This window comes from Leptonychotes weddellii, chromosome 9 (genome assembly GCF_054177405.1).
Source record: "Leptonychotes weddellii isolate Sample4059 chromosome 9, ASM5417740v2, whole genome shotgun sequence".
NCBI lineage: Eukaryota > Metazoa > Chordata > Mammalia > Carnivora > Phocidae > Leptonychotes > Leptonychotes weddellii.
In genome coordinates, this window is record NC_138377.1 from 54,911,961 (window position 1) to 54,934,627 (window position 22,667).

The window sequence follows — 22,667 nt, forward strand, 5'->3', positions numbered from 1 at the left end:
TTCCATAATTTGTTGAATAATCCATAACTTTCTCATTGATTTGATGTTTCCTTTATCAAATATTAACCGGTTTATTTCAGAGCTATCTGTTCATTTCTCTTGAGTTGTCTATCAGTTTTATGCAGATGTTAGTGATTATTATAGCTTTGTAATTTAATATCTGATAGACCCAGTCTTCTTCCTCACCCTATTCATACATATTCTTCTTTTCTTCTGGATACGTGTTAGAATTACGCTCTTGTTTTCCAGGAAAAAAATCCCATTGATATTTTGGTTTTGATTTACAGTAAAACTTTCATATGCAGAGAATAAGTACATTTGCTATCATCATTCTTCCCATTCATAATCATGGTGTGTTTTTCATTTATTCTGAGACCCAGACATTACTTTTAGGGTTATTTTATTGTTGTTACGCTATTCTAAATAGAATTTTTTTCCCATTATATTTTGCTATCCAAATACTTTAGTGAATTCTCTTATTTATTTTAAACATTTTATAGTTGTCTATTCAGATCTGTTTAGGTATGTAATTATCTTACAAATAATCTCTTTTCTAAAAGTTATGCCTATTTTTGCTTACATTTTATTGCATTGACTAGAACTTGCACTACAGTGTTAAATACCTGTTGTAAGAGTGGACATCCTGTTACTGGAATCTTTTTCAGCATCTATTCAAATTTTCATATAGTTTTGCTTTCTTAACTGAGGTATATGTAATATCACTAGATTGCTAATATTAAATAATTCTTGGAATAACCTACTGGGTCATTTGACTTCCTGTTGTGTTCAATTTACTAGACTTTAATTTTGAATTAGGGTATAGCCCATTTCTAAGCATATTCTATATTTATTTAATTTTTTATCTGTTCTTACTATGTTTAAAGTTAAGATTATAACCAGCTTCATGAAACGAATATTATCTGTTGTTTGAAAATTTGGAATAACTAGTAAAATTTCTAATTCTTTCAGTTTGTTTCATCATTATTAGCCTCTGGGTTTTCTTTTAGCTCTTGGGTCAACTTCAGTGTTTTTTGGTTTTTTACAAAACTCCTTTTCATTGAGGTTTTCAATGCATACTAATACAGATTAGTACATACACACATATAATAATTCCGCTATATTCCTTTTCTCATTTTAGTTTTGTGGGATTTTTTTTTTTGCTCTTTTTAAAAAATTTATTTATGTGTTCCCATATCATCCCTTCAAAATTTTTTCCCTCTAGCTTTATTGAGATAGCATTGACATACAACATTGTGATAGTTTATGGTTTAAACATAATGATTTATAAATATATATATTGTAAAATGATTTCTACAATAAGGTTAGTTAACACATTCATCACCTCACATAGTTATAATTTTTTGTGTGATGAGAACTTTAAAAATCCGCTCTCTTAGCAACCTTTAAATACATAATACAGTACTGTTAACTATAGTTACTATGCTGTACTTTACTTCCCCAGAACTTACTCATCTCACAGCTGGAAGTTTATACCCTTTGACCACCTTCACCCATTTTGCCCATTTCCCTATCCCCCACCCCTGAAACCAGTCTGTTCTCTGCTTCTGTGAGTTCATTTTTTTCAGATTCCACATATAAGTAAGAACATACAGTATTTGTCTGTCTCTGTCTGACTTATTTCACTTAGCATAATGCCTTCAGGTTTCATCCAAGTTGTCACAAATGGCAGGATTTCCTCCTTTTGTTATGGCTGAATTTCATTGTATAGTTGGCCCTTGAAGAACACAGGAATTAAGAGCACCAACCTCACCCCATCCCCATGCAGTTCAATATCTGCATATAACTTTGACTTCCTAAAAACTTAACTACCAATAGCCTACTCTTGACTGGAGGCCTTACTGATAATATAAAGTCAATTAACATATATTTTATATGTGGTATATATTGTATTCTTAAAGTAAGCTATATAAAAATGTTACTGAGAAAATACATTTACAGTACTGTACTGTATTTACTGAAAAAAAATTTGTTTATAAATAGACCCATGCAGTTCAGACCCCTCTTGTTCAAGGGTCAACTGTACATGTATACCACATTTTCTTGATCCATTCATCTGTTGATGAACACAGGTTGTTTTCATACCTTGGCTATTGTAAACAATGCTGCAGTGAACATGGGGATGCAGATATCTCTTCAAGGTAGTAATTTTGGGGTTTTTTTGGATATATATCCAGAAGTGGGATTGCTGGATCATGTAGTAGTTCTGTTTTTAATTTTTTGAGGAACCTCTATACTGTTTCCCCTAAAGGCTGCATCAATTTACATTCCCACCAACAGTTTACAACAAGGGTTGTCTTTTCTGTATATCCTCACCAACACTTGTTATCTCTTGTCTTTTTGATAATAGCCATTCTAGCAAGTGTGAGGTGATATTTCATTGTGGTTTTGATTTTCATTTCCCCAGTGATTAGTGATGCTGGGCACCTTTTCATGTATGTGCTGGTCATTTGAATATCCTCTTTGGAAAAATGGCTCTTTGGGTCCTTGCCCATTTTTTTTTTTTTAGGTCCTCTTTTCTTTTTTCTTTTTGTCCATTTTAATTGGATTACTTGTTTTATTGCTGTTGAGTAGTATGAGTTCCTTAATATTTTGGATACTAACCCATTATCAGATACATCTATATAGTTTGCGAATATTTTCTTCCACTTCATAGGTTGCCTTTTCATTTTGTTTATCATTGTTTTGCCACGCAGAAGCTTTTTAGTTTGATATAGTCCCACTTGTTTTGGTTTTGTTGCTTGTGCTTTCATATCTGAAAAAGCATTGCCGGGACCAGTGTCGAAGAGCTTATCCTCTATTTTTCTTCTAGGAGTTTTACAATATTAAGTCTTTAATCCATTTCATGTTAATTTTTGTGAGTGGCATAAGGTAGGGGTCCAGTTTCATTCTTTTGCATATGAATATCTAGTGTAGTGAAGAGACCATCTTTCCTCCATTGATATTCTTGGCTCCCTTTTCAAATACTAGTTGACTATTCATGCACGGGTTTATTTTTGGGTTCACAGTTTTGTTCAATTGATCTTTGTGTCTGTCCTTATTCCAGTATGGTTTTGATAACTGTAGCTTTGTAATATAGTTTGAAATCAGTAAATGTGATGCCTCCAGCTTTGTTATTCTGTTTTAGGATTGCTTTGGCTATTTGGTGTCTTTTATGGTTAGCTTTTCTATTTCTGTAAAAAAAAAAAAAAAAAAAAGATGGCATTGGAATTTTGATAGGGATTGCAGTGAATCAATGGATTACTGTAGATAGTGTGAACATTTTAAAATTAATCCATGAACCACAGGCTATCTTTCTCTTCATTTGTGTGTTCTTCAATATCTTTCATCAATGTCTCATAGTTTTCATTGTGAAGATCTTTCATCTTGGCTAAATTTATTCCTGAGCAATTTTTTGGGATGCTATTATAAATGAGATTGTTTTCTTTATTTCTTTTTCAAATAATTCATTGTTAGTGTATAGAAAAATGACTGATTTTGTGTATTGATTTTATATCCTGCAACTTTACTGAATTTCTTTACTAGTTCTAGCAGTTTTTTGGTGGAATCTTTTGTATTTTCTTTGTTTAAGATTATGTCATGTGCAAAAAGAGATAATCATACTACTTTCTCCCCAGTTCAGATGCTTTCTATTTCTTTTTATTGCTTGATTGCTCTGTCTATGACTTCCAATACTGTGTTGAATAGGAGTGATGAGGTTGGGCACTCTGATTTTGTTCCTGATCTTAGAAAAAAGAAGTCTTTCAGCTTTTCACCACAGAGAATGTTAGTTGTGGGCTTATCAGATATGGCCTTAATTATTTTGAGGTACATTCCTTCTATACCCAGTTTGTTGAGACTGTTTATCAAGAATGAGTATTGAATTTTGTCAAATTGTTTTGCTGCATCTGTTGAGATGATTGTATGATTTTTATCTTTTATTCCGTTGAGGTGATGTATAACATCTATTGGTTTCCATATGTTGAACCATCTTTGCATCCAGAGGATGAATCTCACTTTATCATGTTGTATGATTCTTTAATATGCTATTGAATTCTATTTGCTAGTATTTTGTTGAAAATTTTTACATCTATATTCATCAGAGATGTTGGCCTCTAATTTTCTTTTCTTGTAGTATTCTTACCTAGCTTTGGTATCAAGGTAGTGCTCTCCTGGTAAAATGAGTTTGGAAGTATTCCCACCTTTTCACTTTTCTGGAAGAGTTTGAGAAGAGTTGGTATTAATTCTTTTAAGTGTTGGGTAGAATTCACAGTGAAGCCATCTGGTACCGGGCCTTTCTTTGTTGGGAAGTTTTTGATTACTGCTTCCATCTGCTTACATGTTATTGGTCTGTTTAGATTTTCTGGTTTTCATAATTAAGTCTTGGTAGGTTGTACATTTCTAGGAATTTATGCATTTCTTTTAGGTTGTCCACTTGTTTGGTAAATAGTTGTTCATCATAGTCTCTTATGATCATTTGCATTTCTGTGGTATCAGTTGTAACATCTCCTTTTCATTTATAGTAATATTTATTTGGGTCCTTTTTTGTTGTGGTTAGTCTAGCAAAAGGTTTATTAATCTTGTTTCTGTTTTCAAAGAACCAGCTCTTGGTTTTGTTCATCTTTTCTATTTTCCTATTCTTTATTTCATTTATTTATGCTCTAATTTTTATTATTTCCTTTCTTCTGTTAACTTTGGGCTTAGTTTATTCTTCTTTTTCTAGTTCCTTTAGGTATAAAGTTAGGTTGCTTATTTGAGATAGTTCTTTCTTTCTTGATGTATGTATTTATCACTATAAGCTCCCCTCTTGGAACTGCTTTTGCTACATTCCATAAGTTATGGTTTATTGTATTTCTTTTTCTTTTTGTCTCAAGATATTTTTAATTTCCCTGTTGATTCCTTCTTTGATGCATTGGTTGTTCAGGTGTGTGTCATTTAGTTTCCCTGTATTTGTGAATTTTCCAGCTTTCCTCCTGTTTATTGATTTCTAGTTTAATTCCTTTGTAGTTGGAAAAGATACGTGATACTAATTTCTGTCTTCTTGAATTTGTTGAGACTTGTGTGTTTTAGCACATGATCTATCATAGAAAATGTTCCATGTGCACTTGAGAAGAATGTGTATTTGCTGCTATTGGACAGAATGTTCCATATATGTCTGTTAAGTCCATTTGGTGTATAGTATTGTTCAAATTCACTTTCTTATTTGATTTCCTATCTGGATGATCTGTCCATTGTTGAGAGTGGGGTATTAATGTCCCCAACTGTTATTGTATTGCTGTGTATTTCCCTTTTCTTTTAGTACTTGGTTTATATATTTAGGTGCGCCAATATTGGGTGCATAAATATTTATAATTGTTATATCTTCTTGATGGATTGACCCCTTTTCTTTATGATAGTAACTTTTTTTTTTTTTTTACCATTTTTAACTCACAGTCTATTTTGTCTGATAGAAATATAGCTACCTTTGCTTTCTCTTGTTTATCATTTGCTTAAAATATTATTTCCTGTCCCTTCAGTTCTCATTCTCTGTTCACCCTTAAAGCTAAAATGAGTCTCCTGTAAGCAGCGTATCATTTGGATCTCATTTTTTTTGTCCATTCAGCCATTCTGTGTCTTTTGATTGAAGAATTTAATCTGTTTACATTTAAAGTAATTGTTGAGAGGTAAAAACTTACTAATGCCATGTCTTCATTTGTGATTTAAAGACTTTTTGCAGTAGTATGTTTGAGTCCTTTGTCATAGTCTTTTGTTTATCTGCTACAAGTTTTTTCCTTTGTGGTTACCACAAGGCTTATATAAAATATGTTATATTTATAACATCTTATTTTAAGCTGATTACAACTTGATAGATAGCATATAGAAACTTTATATTTTTACTTCTTCCTCACATTTTAGGTTATTGGTGTTACTACAATAACAAATTGTTATGTTTATGGTTATTTTAAAAACATTTTCTAACTTTTAAACTAAAGTTATAATTAATTATGCATCACCATTACAGTGGGCTTTTTTTCTTGATGCAAATAATCTACTTAACCTTTTCAAAGAAACAGTTTTTAGTTTATTATATTCTGTTTTCTAACTCATTAATTTTTATCTATTATTTATTTATAAGCTTTATATTGTTCTTTTTCTTCTAGAATTGAATGTTTTGTCTTACTTTTATTTTTTAACAATGAAATGGTCTTAGACTATAAAATTTTTCAGAGTACAACTCCTGTCCATTTTTTTAGTCTCAGCTTAAACATCATGTTTTCTGAAATCCTTTCCCTAAACTACCTCTCTTTACCTTCCTCCCCAGTCTGTGTTTGGATCTTCCATGTGCTCTCACAGAGCCCTGTAACACTTCCCTGTCATAACATTTATCACAGTGTATTATTATTATTATTATTACTATTATTATTCTTAGATATTCTTATTACTTCTTTCCAAAACAATTATAATAACCCTCTAAATAATCTGTGAGTTCTTATATCCTAACTCTTCCCCGTGATAATTTATCTTTGGTACTAAATGGTCAAGTCCGTGAGGGCAAGAATCAACTCTTTTGCTCTCTTGCTCAGCATGTATTCCAGACCTCACTGCTCTACTGAAACTATCCTTCTGAAGGTTAGTATCTTGACCATCAAGTCTAGAGTTTTCTCGGGCGCCTGGGTGGCTCAGTTGGTTAGGCGACTGCCTTCGGCTCAGGTCATGATCCTGGAGTCCCGGGATCGAGTCCTGCGTCGGGCTCCCTGCTCGGTGGGGAGTCTGCCTCTCTCTCTGACCCTCCCCCATCTCATGCTCTCTATCTCATTCTCTCTCAAATAAATAAATAAAATCTTAAAAAAAAAAAAAAGTCTAGAGTTTTCTCAATCTTCAACATTTTATCTAATTAACTAAATTTAGTTAATTTAATAAGCATTTTAAAAGATTACAGCAGTTTTAGATTTACAAAATAATTGATTGCAAAGTACAGAGAGTTCCCACATACCCTTTTCCCCTACACATAATTTTTCTATCTCTTGTATCAGTGTGATAACATCTGTTAAAATTGATGAAACAATATTGATATATTAACTGAAGTCCATAGTTTACATTAGAGTTCATTCTCTGTGTTGTACATTGTATGCATTTTGACAAATGTGTAGTTAACAGGTATCCACCATTACAGTATCCTATAGAATAGTTTCACTGCCCTAAAAACCCCTTGAGTATTATATCCCCTAATTTAATACTGTAGTCTATTCTCTAAAATGTTCTTCTCCCCGGCTTCTGTAGCACTACAATTACCTCATTCAACTCCTAATTCTCTAATTATTCCAAGTTTGTCTTCACTGGCTCATCTTTTACCTCATAACCCCCTAATATACTTATTCCCCTCATTGGGATATCTCTCCTATCTTCTTAACCCCATTCTTTCCATGTACTTGTCTCTCAATTCTCTTGTCATGATTTTGCAGCTGCCTATTACAAATTTTTACCTGCTTCCTCCCAGGTCACCATTTTGTTCCCAAATCAGATCCTCCTCATAATTTTCTTGATTATGTTTAGAAATATTTCAGTCACCCAAACTTGACCATTTCCTTTCTCTTGCCCTTAGATTTTCATAACTATTGCGCCAGTTCTTATTATCCCTTCTATGCTTTTCTTGCCCCCAACCCCTTGATTCATGTCCTTACTACTTTAAAGAGACTATTACAAAGAGCAAGAGATAAAGTCTATCAGCCCCATTTTTCCAACAGTATTTGCTCACTTTGCGTCTCTGTCACATTTTGTTAATTCTTGCAATATTTCAAACTTTTTCATTATATTTGTTATGGTGATCTATTATCAGTGGTTATGATTTGCTGAAAGCTCAAATGATGGTTAGCATTTTTTAGCAAAAAAGGTGATTTTTTAAATTAAGGTATGTACTTTTTTAGGCATAATGCTATTGCACACCTAATATAGTATAGTATAGTATAAACGTAACTTTTATATACACCTTATTGCTGTATTCACTTTATTGTAGCCTACAACTAAACCTGCAATATCTCTGAGGTAGGCTTGTACTTTTCTGATGGACTAGAGAGGAAAAATGAAAAGTGATGTTGTTTATACTCTTATCTTCCTAGACCATTTATAGATCCTTTATTTTCTTTGACTAGATTAACTGATTCCTATTCCTCTTGGTTGAACAACCACCAGATTTTTTTATTTCAAATCTCAAAATTTGTATTATTACTTCTATCGCATTGTATATGCAGGGATTCAGAAGTGCTTACAACTTAGCAGACTTCACTTTGAATTTTCCAATAGTATGCTCACAGTATTTTGCCAGTTCTGTACATATTCTTACATGGTTGCATGTAAGTTGCAAGTTCATTAATTTTATGGGTGTTTTTTCTGGTTTCTTTCCCTAGTTGTTCATTATTGTACATATTAAGCTAATGACAATATACCAAACATTTTAGCAGCAGTAGTTAGGTAAGTAGGAAAATAAGAGGGAATGGTGAAAGATTAAAATTTGACATGAAAGGCATCTGAGCTCTGCTTTTACAAATTGTAGGAAGGTCATAGATAATATAAAGGTGATTTCTCTTTTACTTTTGCATTGTAAAGATTTATGTTCTATTTTTTCCTGCATGGCACATATTTTTCTCCCTGCTTTTAGATTTATATAGTATTAGGTGAACATTTCTATTTATTTTATAAATTGTGATTTATGAGTTAATTGATAGACCTTTACCTGAAAAAAATTGAAATATTGCAAGAATTACCAAAATGTGACACAGAAACACCAAGTAAGAACACTGGAGAAGTTCCCTTTCTGCCCCAGGATCAGGATTTACACATAGTGGATTGTGCTTCCAAGTTAAATTCTTAACAGTTTTCTTGAGATGTACTTCTTTTTTTTTTTTTGAGATGTACTTCTTATACCATACAGTTTACTCATTTTTAAAGTATACATGTTTTTAGTATATTCACAGGGTTGTGCAACTGTCACAACAACCTGATTTTAGAATATTTTAGTTCCTTCAAAAGGAATTCCATACCCATTACCAGTAACTCCCCATTACCGCCAACCACCCCCTTCTCCCACTCCCCAGCTGTAGACAGCGCTAATCTACTTTCTATTTCTATAGATGTGCCTATACTGGACATTTCATATAAAAGGCATCAAACAATATATGGTCTTTTGTGGCAGGCTTCTTAGCATAGTGTTTTCAAAGTTCATCCGTATTGCAGTGTGTTCTCAGCACTTCATTTCTTTTTATTGCTGAATAATATTCCATTGTATGGATATACTACATTTTGTTTATCCATTCATCAGTTGATGGACATTTGGGTTGGTTTCATTTTTTGGATATTATGGATAATGCTGCTGTGAACATTCATGTACATTTTTTGGCATGGACACTAGTTTTATAAACTTTTTTATAACTTTATAGTTTTAAACCTTATATTAAGATCTAACGTCCTTTTTGTTTGTTGTTTTTGGTGTGAGGTAGGAAGTTGCAAGGTAAGAATCCTCCTTCATTCTTTTGCTTGTACATACCCAGTTGCCCCAGCACCATTTGTTGAAAAGACTCTTCTTTTCCCATTGAATTGTCATGGTATCCTTGTCAGAAAAGCAACTGATGACAAATATAAGGGTTTATTTCTAAATCAAAGATTCTGTTCCATATACATCTGTTTGTCACTTCTATGACACTACCACAGTGCATTGATTGCTGCTGCTTTGTGGCAAGTTTTAAAATTGGGAATTATGAATCCAACTTTGTCTTCTTTTTCAAGATAGTTATGGATATTCTGGATCTTTCATATCTTCCTGTGAATTTTAGGATGAGCTTGTGCGTTTCTATAAAAACAGGAGCTGGGATTTTGGTAGGGATTACATTAAGTTTGTAAATCAGTTCGGGGATATTATCTTAACAATATTAAGTCTTTCAGTCCATGAATGGGATTTTTTTTTAAGATCTTTAATTTCTTTTGACAGTGTTTTGTAATTTTCAGAGTATAAGTTTTATACTTAATTTTTTGTTAAGTACTTTTGTACTTACATACCCAAGTAATTTATTATTTTTGATGGTATAGTATTATAAAAGGAATTTTCTTAGTTTTGTTTTGATTGTTCATTGTTGGTATATAGAAATACAATTGATTTTTATATGTGGTTATTGTATCTTGAACCCTGCTGAACTCATTTAATAGCTCTAAAAACTTTCCAGTGGATTCTTTAGGGTTTTCTGTATACAAAATCATCTCATCTGCAAGTGGAGGTAGTTTTACTTCTTCCTTTTCAATCACATTACTAATTCAGTCTCTTTGTAAGTGATCTGTTCAGGTGTTCTCTTTCTTCTTGAGTAGGATTTAGTAATTTGTGTGTCTCTAGGTATTTTTCCATTTAATCTATTTTATCTAATTTGTTGGTATATAGTTGTTCAGAGTTTTCCCTTACAATTCTTTTTATTTCTGTACCATATGTAGTGATGTCTCTTCCTTAGATTCTGATTTTAGTAATTTGAGTCTTCTCTTTTTTTCCTCGTTCAGTCTAACTATAAAGTTATCAATTTTGTTTATCATCTCAAAAAACCAAGTTTTGGTTTCATTGATTTTTCTGTTGTTTTTCTGTTCTGTTTTATTTTATTTCCACTCTAGTCTTTATTATAATTTCCTTTTTCTTGCTTTGATTTTAGTTGCTCTTTTTCTAGTTTCTTAAAGTGGAAGGTTTAGTTATTGATGCAAGATCTTTTCATCTTTTTTAATATAGGCATTTACATCTATAAATTAACGAGTGAGCACTGCTTTGCCTGTATGCCATCAATTTTAGTATGCTATGTTTTCATTTTCATCATCTCTAGGTATTTTCTTATTTCCCTTGACATCAATTCTCTCAGTTATTTAGGAGTACATTGTTTCATTTCTACATACATGTGAAATTCCTGAAGTTTTTATCTTTTACTGATTTCTAATTTCATTCCATTGTGATTAGAAAATACACTTTGCATAATTTCAATCTTTTCAAATTTATTGAGGCTTGTTTTCTGACCTACCATATGGTCCACCCTATCGGATGTTCCTGTATCTTTGAGAAGAATGTGTGCTCTACTACTGTTTTGTGGGGTGTTGTATAAATGTATTTTAGATCTAGTTGGTTTACAGTATTATTGAAGTCTTCCGTTTCCTTGTTGATACTCTCTTAATTGTTTTGTCCACTATTAAAAGTGGGGTATCGAAGTCTTCGATTGTGATTGTAGAAATGTCTATTTCTGCCTCCAGTTTTGTTTTTGCTTCATGTATTTTGAAGTTCTCTGTTGAGTGCATGTGTGTTTTTAATTTTCATATCTTCCTAGTAGGCTGACCTTTTAACATTATGAAATTTAGTAGGCTGACCTTTTAACATTATGAAATGTCTCTTTATCACTAATATTTTTCATTTTAAAGTCTGCTATTAATATAGCCACTCCAGGTTTCTTGGTTACTATTTGCATGGTGTCTTTTTCTGTTTACTTTACTTTCAACATTATTTGTGTCTTTGGATCAAAAGTGCAGTGTTTGATCATTTGTTTATTTTCTAGTGATTTGGCTGAACTAATCCTGCAAAGTCTATTTCCCCACCATGTGCAGCCTCAGCTCTCCCTGCTCAAAAATTTTAAAATGTTTTTTATCTTTTAGTAGGGCTACCCATGGGTTCCCCCCTGGGTTGACATAATCTACTACTAATCAAAGTTTGTATTTTGGCCCCCTTAGCCAGTTAGATTTTTATTGTTTACTGTGGATGTATGTGTGGCTTGGAGGCTGCTATCATATTCAGAATGTTTATGTTTTTTTGTCCCATGTTCACCTAGAGACTAGTAGCTTGGAGGTTTGCTCTCTGGTTGCTCCAAATAGAGTACAGCTTTGGATATGCACAGTCGTCTAGACTGCCAGGATTGACTGGATGTTGTTTTAAAGTTGTGGCTTCCTAAGAGTTGACCCTGAGCTCAAGTAGAGTACTTGTGAGGCTTCCCCTTGTGTTGATAGGTCTGTGTGGCTTGGGGCATGCTTTCATGTCTGTCCTGTATCTTACTCTGATTGCTCCTGTGTGGGTGCAAGGTAGTACATGTGCACAGGTTTCTTCACCTGTAGACTTGACTGTGTTCCCAGGAGAACCCTTCTTGGCTATCTCTTCCTGCTTCTCTCTGTTAAAACTTCTGGCTGCTCTGCTGTTTTACTTGTGTCTGGAAGTGTTAGCTTCTCTTAATGGCTTTCCACCACACTCTCTTGTTTTTGACAAACCCATAGGCATGGAGTTCTCCAAGCTTTGTTTCAAAATCAAATGATTCCCCTCAGGCAGAGCTGCAGCTGAGTTCTTTGTCCTTATGACCTGTGTTTCACCCTGAGCAGAACACAAGTAGTGGCAGAACTCTGCCACTATACCTGAGGTGGGGTCAAGAACCAACTTTTCCTGGAGTAACACTCTCACTCTACAAGTGAACAGTTAGGGAAGGATTGGCAGTGCTTCATCTTCTTAGCTTTCACCTACTGGTGTGAAACCTCTAGCCTACTGGTAAGCTAGAGTGGGGAAGATTGGGAAAACTCAGCCTTTTGCACCTAGAGCTTCCATCGTAAGAGAAGGCACTGGAAGAGTTAAGGGAGACATGGTTCTCAGTCACAGCTGCCTGGAATAGATTTTGTGCAGCATGGATCTGGGGAAGATGAGAAACACAGCCAGAAGCCTATTTTTCCCAGGATGAAACCATATTCCCAGTGTGGGAACTGGAGGGGAGAAGGGAACCCTTATATTGGCCTGAGTAGAATGCCCAGGATAAAGCTATAATGTGGAAGTAAAGGGGTGGGGTAAGGGATGCCAAAGACTCATTCTGTTCTTACTAGATTTGGTAGATTTTCTTGAATGAATGTTTGTCCATTTGCTGTATGCCCTTAGGACAATATGCAGAGAATTTAAATGATTTTTTTAAAAATCATTTTCACCACTTAAATTGTTATTTTGCTTGAGAAAGGGTCCACTGAAGTTCCCCCCCAATTATATTTTATTACTTAGGTTAGATTATCCTAACAATACATTGAATATACCAAAAGTTGCCTAAGTGTTCACCCCATAGAGTGAAATATTGCCATTAGTGCAAGCAGCTAAAATATCTTTGTTCCTGATTTTAAGTTGCTGATGTTGAAACCCACAGTCATGACCTGACAACTTCCTCAAGATATGTAGGAAAGTCTGGTTGTCTGACTAACTTTTTAAAATAATTTCAGTTCTCTGGCTATGGTTTGTTTGCTTGCTTTCTAATTTCTACAAACTATAGTAGTGAAAACATTACCTCTGGTCATAAAGTTCATTAGCCCATGCTTTGTTAAATCACACTAGACCAAATGTAGTGTGCCCTACTTAACTTGGAAAGCCAAATGTCATACAAGAAATTTGCTTTTATGAACATTTTAATTTGAAGGAGATCTAAAAAAATGTCTAAGAGCTTGTCACTTATTCGACACAGTTCTATAATATTTGTGTATAAATTTCTTTTTTCTTATTCTGCACTTTGAAGAAATGGATCATTTCTCAGTCATCTCTGTATTCCTACTTATATTTCTAAAACACGTCCATTTAACTCTGGTATTTAGCCACATTGTACAACAGGTAACTCCTCAGATGCTTCATGCATTCACACATGTCTTTCCTGATACTCTTTCTCCTCTTCATTTGTCAGGTCTCACTTGCCTTCACCCAACTCAGTGTAACTTTCTCCTTTAAGTGTCTCTCTGTTTCTCCAGTCAGAAGTAATCACACCTCTCTTTTGTTCTACTGGCAAGTTTATAACTTTTCTAATTTTTTACTTATAATTACATATCTTCTTAGTAGATTACAAGATTTAATTCATTTTCATCTTTTTATTGCCACATACTGTGTACATTGAACTTAATTAATGGGTGAATGAATAAATTAATGATTAAATGAACAGTGTAGTCTTTTGTTTTACAGTCGAGAGACCCACAAGATCGCAGTATTTTATGTTGCTGAAGGACAAGAAGACAAACATTCCATTCTCACCAATACAGGAGGAAGTCAAGCATATGAAGATTTTGTAGCTGGTCTTGGTTGGGAGGTATTGTTCTTAAATAATACCAAATATCATTGTATTTTTATTTGGAAGCAATGGTTTTCTATTTCTTTCTAGCTTATTTTAGAAGAATTACTTTAGGAGACTCAACAACTTAACGCCAGGTTTGTTATTGTTTCTACTTTATATCCTATCTGCGAAGACAGAAGCAGTTTGGACTTTGAAAGGAAAATTGTTGACTTTTTTTTATGAGTGAGTATTTTGTTAGTACTAAACTCCTAGGTTTAGGAGATCTGGATTTTCCTCACAGCTGTGACCAGTAGACAAGTGGTCTTCAAACTAAGATATGAATATCTTCACTATACCAAGGTCTTTAGGGGGCACATTGGCTTGGTTAGTTTTGAGGAAATTAATTTCCAGATCCCCTGGATTTTACTAAAATCTGTGCCTGAGAACTCTTCTGCAGTCTCTTGCCTCACCTTTTGTATTCTTCAACTCTGTAAAAGAAAGGCATACCACACACTCACCCAAATCCTACATTGTCCCAGAAGGTTTGTCACCCAAAACAAGTTCATTCAAGAACATACAATCTTACAATTGTAACTCAGGGCGCCTGGGTGGCTCAGATGGTTAAGCATCTGCCTTCAGCTCAGGTCATGATCCCAGGGTCTGAGATCGAGTCCCGCATTGGGATCCCTGCTCAGCTTCTCCCTCTGCCCCTCTCTCTCTCTCTCTCTGTCTCTTATGAATAAATAAATAAAATCTTAAAAAAAAAAGAATTGTAACTCAGAAGGGAGGTATTTATTATAGACATTTGTGTTAATACGTTCAGTTAAATCGACATATGAAGTGTCATTTTCTAACAAAGTGAATTTGATGGTGGCTGATTGACTTGTCATTAAGTTAATAGCAGGCATTTTATATGTATTGTATCAGGCAAAACTGTAGCTCTGCAATTTGATGAAAATATATTTAAAGCACATATACATGTAACATACAGTACACTGGAAATTATATCTTTTGCAGCAGTTTAAACTTGTGATGAAAATTTTCATATAGTTGTTAATTCAATACATGGTTTTTTAAAATTCTTGTAGAGAGTGCATGAGCAAAATTGTTGAAGACCACTGCGCTAGACTTTATAAGCCCCTCCTAGAGGGCAGGCACTTTTATCTCACTTTTATCTCATTTCATTTTAAAAGACATCCAAGTGCCTTGTACAGTATTAAGTACATAAGCCTTTAGCATTCAGTATATATTTTGAATGGCTTATCTTACATGCTATTTCCCTTTAAGTGAGTTACTTGGGGTCTTTGTTTCTATTTGTGTATTTGTCAAATATATACAAAATATACAAATATATTTGTCCAATATATTTGTCAAATATATTTGTAATATACTTTTTTACGCAACAGATATGTGAAGTTCAGTTGAGATTAGGTATGTGAAAGTGCTTTGGAAACTATAAAGAAAAATTATAAATAGATATTCGTTTAAAAAAAAACAGAACAGTATTAGTAAAAGCAAGAGACATTTGAAAAAGAACAAAGTAGGAGTACTCACACTTAGTATTTCAAAACTTAGTACAAAACAATAATCAAACAGTATGGCACTTGCACCAAGGATAGACATATTGATCAATGGAATAGAATTGAGATTCTAGAAATAAACCCATACATCTATGGTCAACTGATTTTTGACAAGTGCCAAGACCATCCAGTGGAGAAAGAATGGTCTTTTCAATAAATGGTGCCAGAACAACTGGATAGCCACATGCAAAAGAATGAAGTTGGACTCTTACCTCACCCTATATATATACAAAAATTAACTCAAAATAGATTTAAAAAACCTAATTGTAAGAGCTAAAAGTATAAAACTCCTTAAAGACAATATGAGGTAAATTTTCATGACCTTGGATTTTGCTAAGGTTTTTTTTCCCTCACCTTTATGGAGCTCTAATTAATAAATAAAAGGGATTTTTACATATGACACTAAAAACATGAACAGCAAAGGAAAAATTAAATAAATTGGATTTCAGGGCACCTGGATTGGATGGCTCTGTTGATTAAGCATCCAACTCTTGGTTTCAGCTCAGGTCATGATCTCACGGGCTTGAGATAAAGCCTCATGATGGGCTCCCTGCCCAGTTGTGGAATCTGCTTCAGATTCTTTCTCCCTGTCCCTTCCCTTCTTACCCTTCCCACTCACACTCTCTCCCTCAAATAAATAAAATCTTTAAAATAAGTAAATTGAACTTCATCAAACTTTAAGCTCTGGTGCTTCAAAGGACACTAAATGAAGTGAAAAGACAACCTACAAAATTGGAAAAAATAATTGCAAATCATACATGTGATAAGGGACTTGAATCTAAAATATACAAAGAACTCATACAAATCAATAATTAGAAAACAATTGAATTAAAAAATTAGGACCTGAATGAACATTTCTCTTAATAAGATATGCAAATAACCAATAAGCTCATGAAAAGATGCTTGACATCATTATCAGAGAAATGCAAATCAAAACCACAGAGAGATACTACTTCATACCCATTAGGCTGGCTAGAATCAAAAAGTCAGATAATAACAGCTGTAGGCTAGGATTTGATACAATCTGAACCCTCTTACATTGCTTGTAGGAATGTGAAATGGTGTAACTGCTATGGAAAACGATCTGGCAGCTCATGAAATAGTAAAACACTGAATTACCATATGATCAGAAATTCCATTCTTAGGTAGATAGATACCCAAGAGAAATGAAATTGTATATCCAGACAAAAACTTGTACATGGATGTTTATAGGAGCATTATTCATAATAGCCAAAAGGTGGAAGCAACACAAATGTCCATCAATGGATGAATGGATAAAATGTGATATATTCACATAATGGAATATTATTTGGCCATGAAAAGGAATGGAGTATTTACATGTTCCAGTGTGGATGTACCTTGAAAACATTGTTAGATGAAAGAAACCAGTCACAAAGACATGTGTTATGATCCATTTATATGAAATACCACTGTACACACACACACACACACACAGGAAGTAGGTTAGTGGTTGCTTAGGACTAGTTGGAGGGATGAGGGATGATCAAGGTGATAACTAAAGGGTACAGGGTTTCTTTTTGATGAAAATGTTCTAAAATTGACTGTGGTGATGATTGCACTTATCTGTGAATGTACTGAAGTCCATTAAGTTGTACAGTGGGAAATTTCATTTCTAGGAAGATCAAAGAGACATACTCTCCTTATTCTTCACACTAAGTATAACAAAACCCTGGACGTTATATATAAAACAAACATAGAAAGACTCCGAAAGGTGAAAAGGAAGACAGACCAACTCAGGACCAAGGAATGACATGATGATGGGTTCTCAAGGGTTTCTCTTTATCTCCTGTATCTCCAAATTGGATCCGAAATAGCAACCTAGAAATATCAACAAGCACTAAAACCAAAAGAACCCCAACAGAAGCCCACTCTTTCTAGCCAAAGGACCAGGAAAGGAATAACCTAGAAAGACAGAAAACATTTAGACAATAACTGCTCTACTCCAACCAAACACCAAAGAAAATACTATGATTCCCATCCCCACCCCTGACAACAAAGGTCAGTTAGGAGGCCTAGCCTACCACCTTCATGAGACTGTAATGAGGCATCCCCAACACCACACAAGAGTAGTATCAGATAGTGTTAGAGAAGGCCAACCAAAAAGCCAAAATTTTCATCTCTGTCAGCTGGTCAAGTCCCCCATCCACACCCCACACCACAATGTCAGTGGAGACTACATGAGAAACCTGGAATTTTCTCCCCACCCAGCATAATGAGGTGCCCCTACCTCTTCTGCTGGGGTAGATCAGAGGAGGCCTAGTAGAGAAGTAGGCCTTTTACCATCATCCAGCAGTAATGAGACTAACCCTGCCAGTAATGACTAACCTTTCCTCAGTGGACATCACATACGAAACCAGAACTCCTACCTCCACGTAACAGTAATGAAGATCTCCCCTCTGCAGTTGTCAGCTGAGGTTAAGTGGGGAACCTATACTTCACCCTCCACCTGGCTATAGTGAGGCAGTAACCACATTGCTTCTTTGACAGAGCTGTGTCACAAAACAGCCAGCTGAAACAGAAGTATTAAATAAGATTCATACTCTTATAACATAATATGAAAATGTCCAAGCTTTGATCAAAAATCATACCAAGGGCGCCTGGGTGGCTCAGTTGGTTAAGCGACTGCCTTTGGCTCAGGTCATGATCCTGGAGTCCCGGGATCGAGTCCCGCATCGGGCTCCCTGCTCAGCAGGGGGTCTGCTTCTCCCTCTGACCCTCCCCCCTCTCATGTGCTCTCTCTCATTCTCTCTCTCAAATAAATAAATAAAATCTTTAAAAAAAAAAAATCATACCAAGACCCAGCAAGGTCCCCAAATGAATGAGAAGAAGAAAATAATAACACCAAATGACAAAGATTTTGAGGTAACCATAATAGAAATGTTTTGACTAGCAATTAGGAGCACAGTTGAAATAAATAATGAAAAATAGAAAGTCTGAAAATTTAATTACTGAAGTAAAAAGCTCAGTAGATATGCCAGCAACAGAGTCAGGTAGAGATGGGGGTACAGAAGAATGAATAAACTGGAAGACAGAACAGTAAAAAATGTGAATAGCAGAGGGAAAAAAGACTTAAGGACAGTGAACAGAGCATCAGAGACCTATGGGGCTATGACAAAAGATTTAACATTCCTATTATGTGAGTCCCAGAAGGAGAGAAGAAATAGGTTGGGTCTGAAAATTACTTGAAGAAATAATGTTGAAAATTTCCCAAATTGGCAAGAGAAATAAAGTTAATAAATCTACAAATTAAAGAAGCTGGGTGAAACCAAACAGGATAAATTGAAAGAAATCCATGCAAGACACATAATAATTAAACTTTTGAAAAATAAGAAGTCTCAAAAAAATCTTAAAGGCATCTGGAGAAAAATTGTTCTTTATCTATGGGGAGAAAGCAATTAGAATGATAGGGAATTTTTTTTTTAATGATTTTATGTATTTGACACACAGAGAGAAAGCACAAGTAGAGCAGCAGGCAGAGAGAGAGCGAGAAGCAGGCTCTCCACTGAGCAGGGAGCCGGACGTGGGGCTCAATCCCAGGACCCGGGGATCATGACCTGAACCGAAGGCAGCCGCTTAACCAACGGAGCCACCCAGGCACCCCTGAATGATAGGGAATTTCTTACCAGAAACTATAGTAGCCAGGGATGCCTGGGTGGCTCAGTCGGTTAAGCGTCCAACTCTTGGTCTCGGCTCAGGTCTTCAGCTCAGGGTTGTGAGTTCAAGACCCACATTGGGTTCCAACCTGAGCATCGAGCCTACTAAAAAACAAAAACAAACAAGAAACAAACTATAGTAGCCAGAGAAAGTGGCAATATTTCTCAAGTGCTGAAAGAAAAATTAATGTAAACGAGAATCATATTAGCTAGTGAAGGAATGAAACAAAACATTCTCAGATGAAGGAAAACTTAGAGAACTTGTTGCCAGTGGATTTACCCTAAAAGAACAACTGAAAGTTCTATGAACAGAAAGGAAGCGATAGAACCTTGGAACACTAGAAAGAGAGAGCGTGACAAGAAAAAATAATGGGTAAATACATTAGGCATTACTTCTCCTCTTGAGTTTTCTTAATTATGTTTGATGGTTGATGCAAAATTTATTTCTGATGTGTTTCTAAATGTAATGCCATGAAAATATTCATGGCAATTATATTACAAACAATTGAAGGTAAAGGGGCAAACTGAGGCAGAGTTTGTATAATTCACTCAAACTGTGACAACATTAGTAGACTGTGATAAGTTATGTACATACAGTCTTATACCAAGAGCAACCACTAAAAAAATGTATACAAAAAAATATACTCAAAAAACGATAGGTAAATAAAAATGGAATTCTGGAAAATGTTTAAGTAATCCACAGGAGGCAGGTAAAATAAAGAAATGAAAAACAGGGGCGCCTGGGTGGCTCAGTTGGTTAAGCGACTGCCTTCGGCTCAGGTCATGATCCTGGAGTCCCTGGATCAAGTCCCGCATTGGGCTCCCTGCTAGGCAGGGAGTCTGCTTCTCCCTCTGACCTTCCTCCCTCTCATGCTCTCTGTCTCTCATTCCCTCTCTCAAATAAATAAATAAAATCTTTAAAAAAAAAAAAGAAATGAAAAACAGAAAATAAACAGGAAACAAAGAATAAAATGGCAGGCTTAAGCCCTAATGTATCAGTCATTACATTAAATATAAATGGTCTAAAAATACCAATTAAAAATTGTCAGAGTGCATTAAAAGGTATGACCCTTCCTATATGCTATATAAAATATATTCACTTCAAATATTACAATATAGGCTGGTAGAGAATAAAAGGATGGATGGGGCACCTAGGTAGCCCAGTTGGTTAAGCATCTAACTCTTGATTTCAGCTTGGGTCATGATTTCAGGGTTGTGCGATCGAGCCCCACATCAGGCTCCATGCTCAGTGGGGAGTTTGCTTGAGATTCTCTCTTTCCCCTTCCCTCTGCCCCTCCCCTCCACATTCTCTCTTTTCTCGCTCTAAAATAAACAAATCTTAGGGAAAAAAAAAAGTAAAAGGATGGAAGAGTTCTATCATGCAGACATTAATCAAAGGAAAGCCAGAGTGGTTACATTAGTATTAGCTAAGGGACACTTCAGAGCAAAGAGAATTACCAGAGACAGGGATATTATAATGATAAAATGGCCAGTCCAAGACAACACAGTGTGTGCTCAACCAACAGCAGAACTGAAAAATATATGAAGCAAAGCTGATAGAACTGAAAAAGGAAATAGACAAATCCATAGTTACGGATGGAGACTTCACCTCTTTCACAACAACTAAAAGAAGAGCCAGGCAGAAAATCAGCAAGTATATAGAAGAACTCAACAATACCATCAACCAACAGGATCTAACTGACATTTATAGAACACTGTACCCAACATCATGGGAATACATATTCTTTTCAAGTGTCCATGGAACGTATACCAAGATAGACCTATTAGGCCATAAAAAAAACACTGCAACAAACTAAAAACATTGAAACCATCCAGTATGTTCTCTAACTACAGTGGGATAAAGTGTGAAATCGTTAACAGAAAGATAACAGGAAAATCTCCAAATTCTTGCCAGGGTTACATGCTGTATAATTCTATTTATTCAACATTTTTTTTAACATTTTTAAATTTAAATTAATTAACATGTAATATATTATTGGTTTCAGAGGTACAGGCCTGTGATTCATCTGTCGTATATAATACCTAGTGCCCATTAAATTACATGCCCTCCTTAATGTCTGTCACCCAGTTACCCCATCCCCCCACCCCCCTCCCCTCCAGCAACCCACAGTTTGTTTCCTATGATTAAGAATCTCTTATGGTTTGTTTTCCTCTCTGGTTTTGTCTTGTTTTATTTTTTCCACTCTTCCCCTATGATCCTCTGCCTTGTTTCTTAAATTCCACATATTAGATCATATGATAATTGTCTTTCTCTTATTGAATTATTTCACTTAGCATAATACCCTCTAGTTCCATCCACATCATTGCAAATGGAAAGATTTCATTTTTTTGATGGCTGCATAATATTCCATTTCATATGTATACCACATCTTTATCCATTCATCTGTCAATGGACATCTGGGCTCTTCCCATAGTTTGGCTTTTGTGGACATTGATGCTATAAACATTAGGGTGCAGGTGCCCCTTCGGATCACTGCATTTGTATCTGTGGGGTAAATACGCAGTAGAACAATTGCTAGGTCCTAGGGTAGCTCTATTTTCAACTTTTTGAGGAACCTCCATACTGTTTTCCAGAGTGGCTGCACCAGCTTGCATTCCCACCAACAGTGTAGGAGGGTTACCCTTTCTCCACATTCTTGCCAACATCTGTCATTTCCTGACCTGTTAATTTTAGCCATTCTGACTGGTGTGAGGTGGTATCTCATTGTGGTTTTGATTAGTATTTCCCTGATGCCAAGTGATGTTGAGCATTTTTTCATGTGTCTGTTGGCCATTTGGATGTCTTCTTTGGAGAAATGTCTGCTCATGTCTTCTGCCCATTTCTTGATTGGAGTATTTGTTTTTTGGGTGTTGAGTTTGATAAGTTCTTTCTAGATTTTGGATACTAGCCCTTTATCTGATATGTCATTTGCAAATATCTTCTCCCATTCTGTCAGTTGTCTTTTGGTTTTGTTGACTGTTGCCTTTGCTGTGGAAAAGCTTTTTATCTTGATAAAGTCCCAATAGTTAAATTTGCCTTTGTTTTCCTTGCCTTTGGAGACATGTCTAGCAAGAAGTTGCTGTGGCCAGGGTCGAAGAAGTTGCTGCCTGTGTTCTCCTTTAGGATTTTGATGGATTCCTAACTCACATTTAGGTCTTTCAACCATTTTGAGTCTATTTTTGTGTATGGCGTAAGGAAATGGTCCAGTTTCATCCTTCTGCATGTGGCTGTCCCAATTTTCCCAACACCATTTGTTGAAGAGACTTTTTTCCATTGAACATTCTTTCTTGCTTTGTTGAAGATTAGTTGACCATAGAGTTGAGGGTCCATTTCTGGGTTCTTTGTTCTGTTCCATTGATCTATGTGTCTGTTTTTGTGCCAG

At 35.0% G+C, this 22,667-nt stretch overlaps 1 protein-coding gene and 1 long non-coding RNA gene across 2 annotated transcripts in view; both read left to right on the top strand.

Moving 5' to 3' along the window:
* The window catches only part of RALGAPA1 (Ral GTPase activating protein catalytic subunit alpha 1), a 239,831-nt gene that overhangs the window by 153,747 nt on the left and 63,417 nt on the right, over positions 1 to 22,667 (top strand). The window contains exon 36 of the mRNA XM_081829769.1: positions 13,943 to 14,066. Coding sequence (XP_081685895.1) covers positions 13,943 to 14,066 — 124 coding nt within the window. The remainder of the gene's footprint in view (positions 1 to 13,942; positions 14,067 to 22,667) is intronic.
* On the top strand, positions 14,073 to 17,774 carry LOC145723451 (uncharacterized). Its single transcript, XR_014148514.1, has 2 exons — positions 14,073 to 17,174; positions 17,259 to 17,774. It is a non-coding gene; the product is annotated as an uncharacterized LOC145723451 (long non-coding RNA).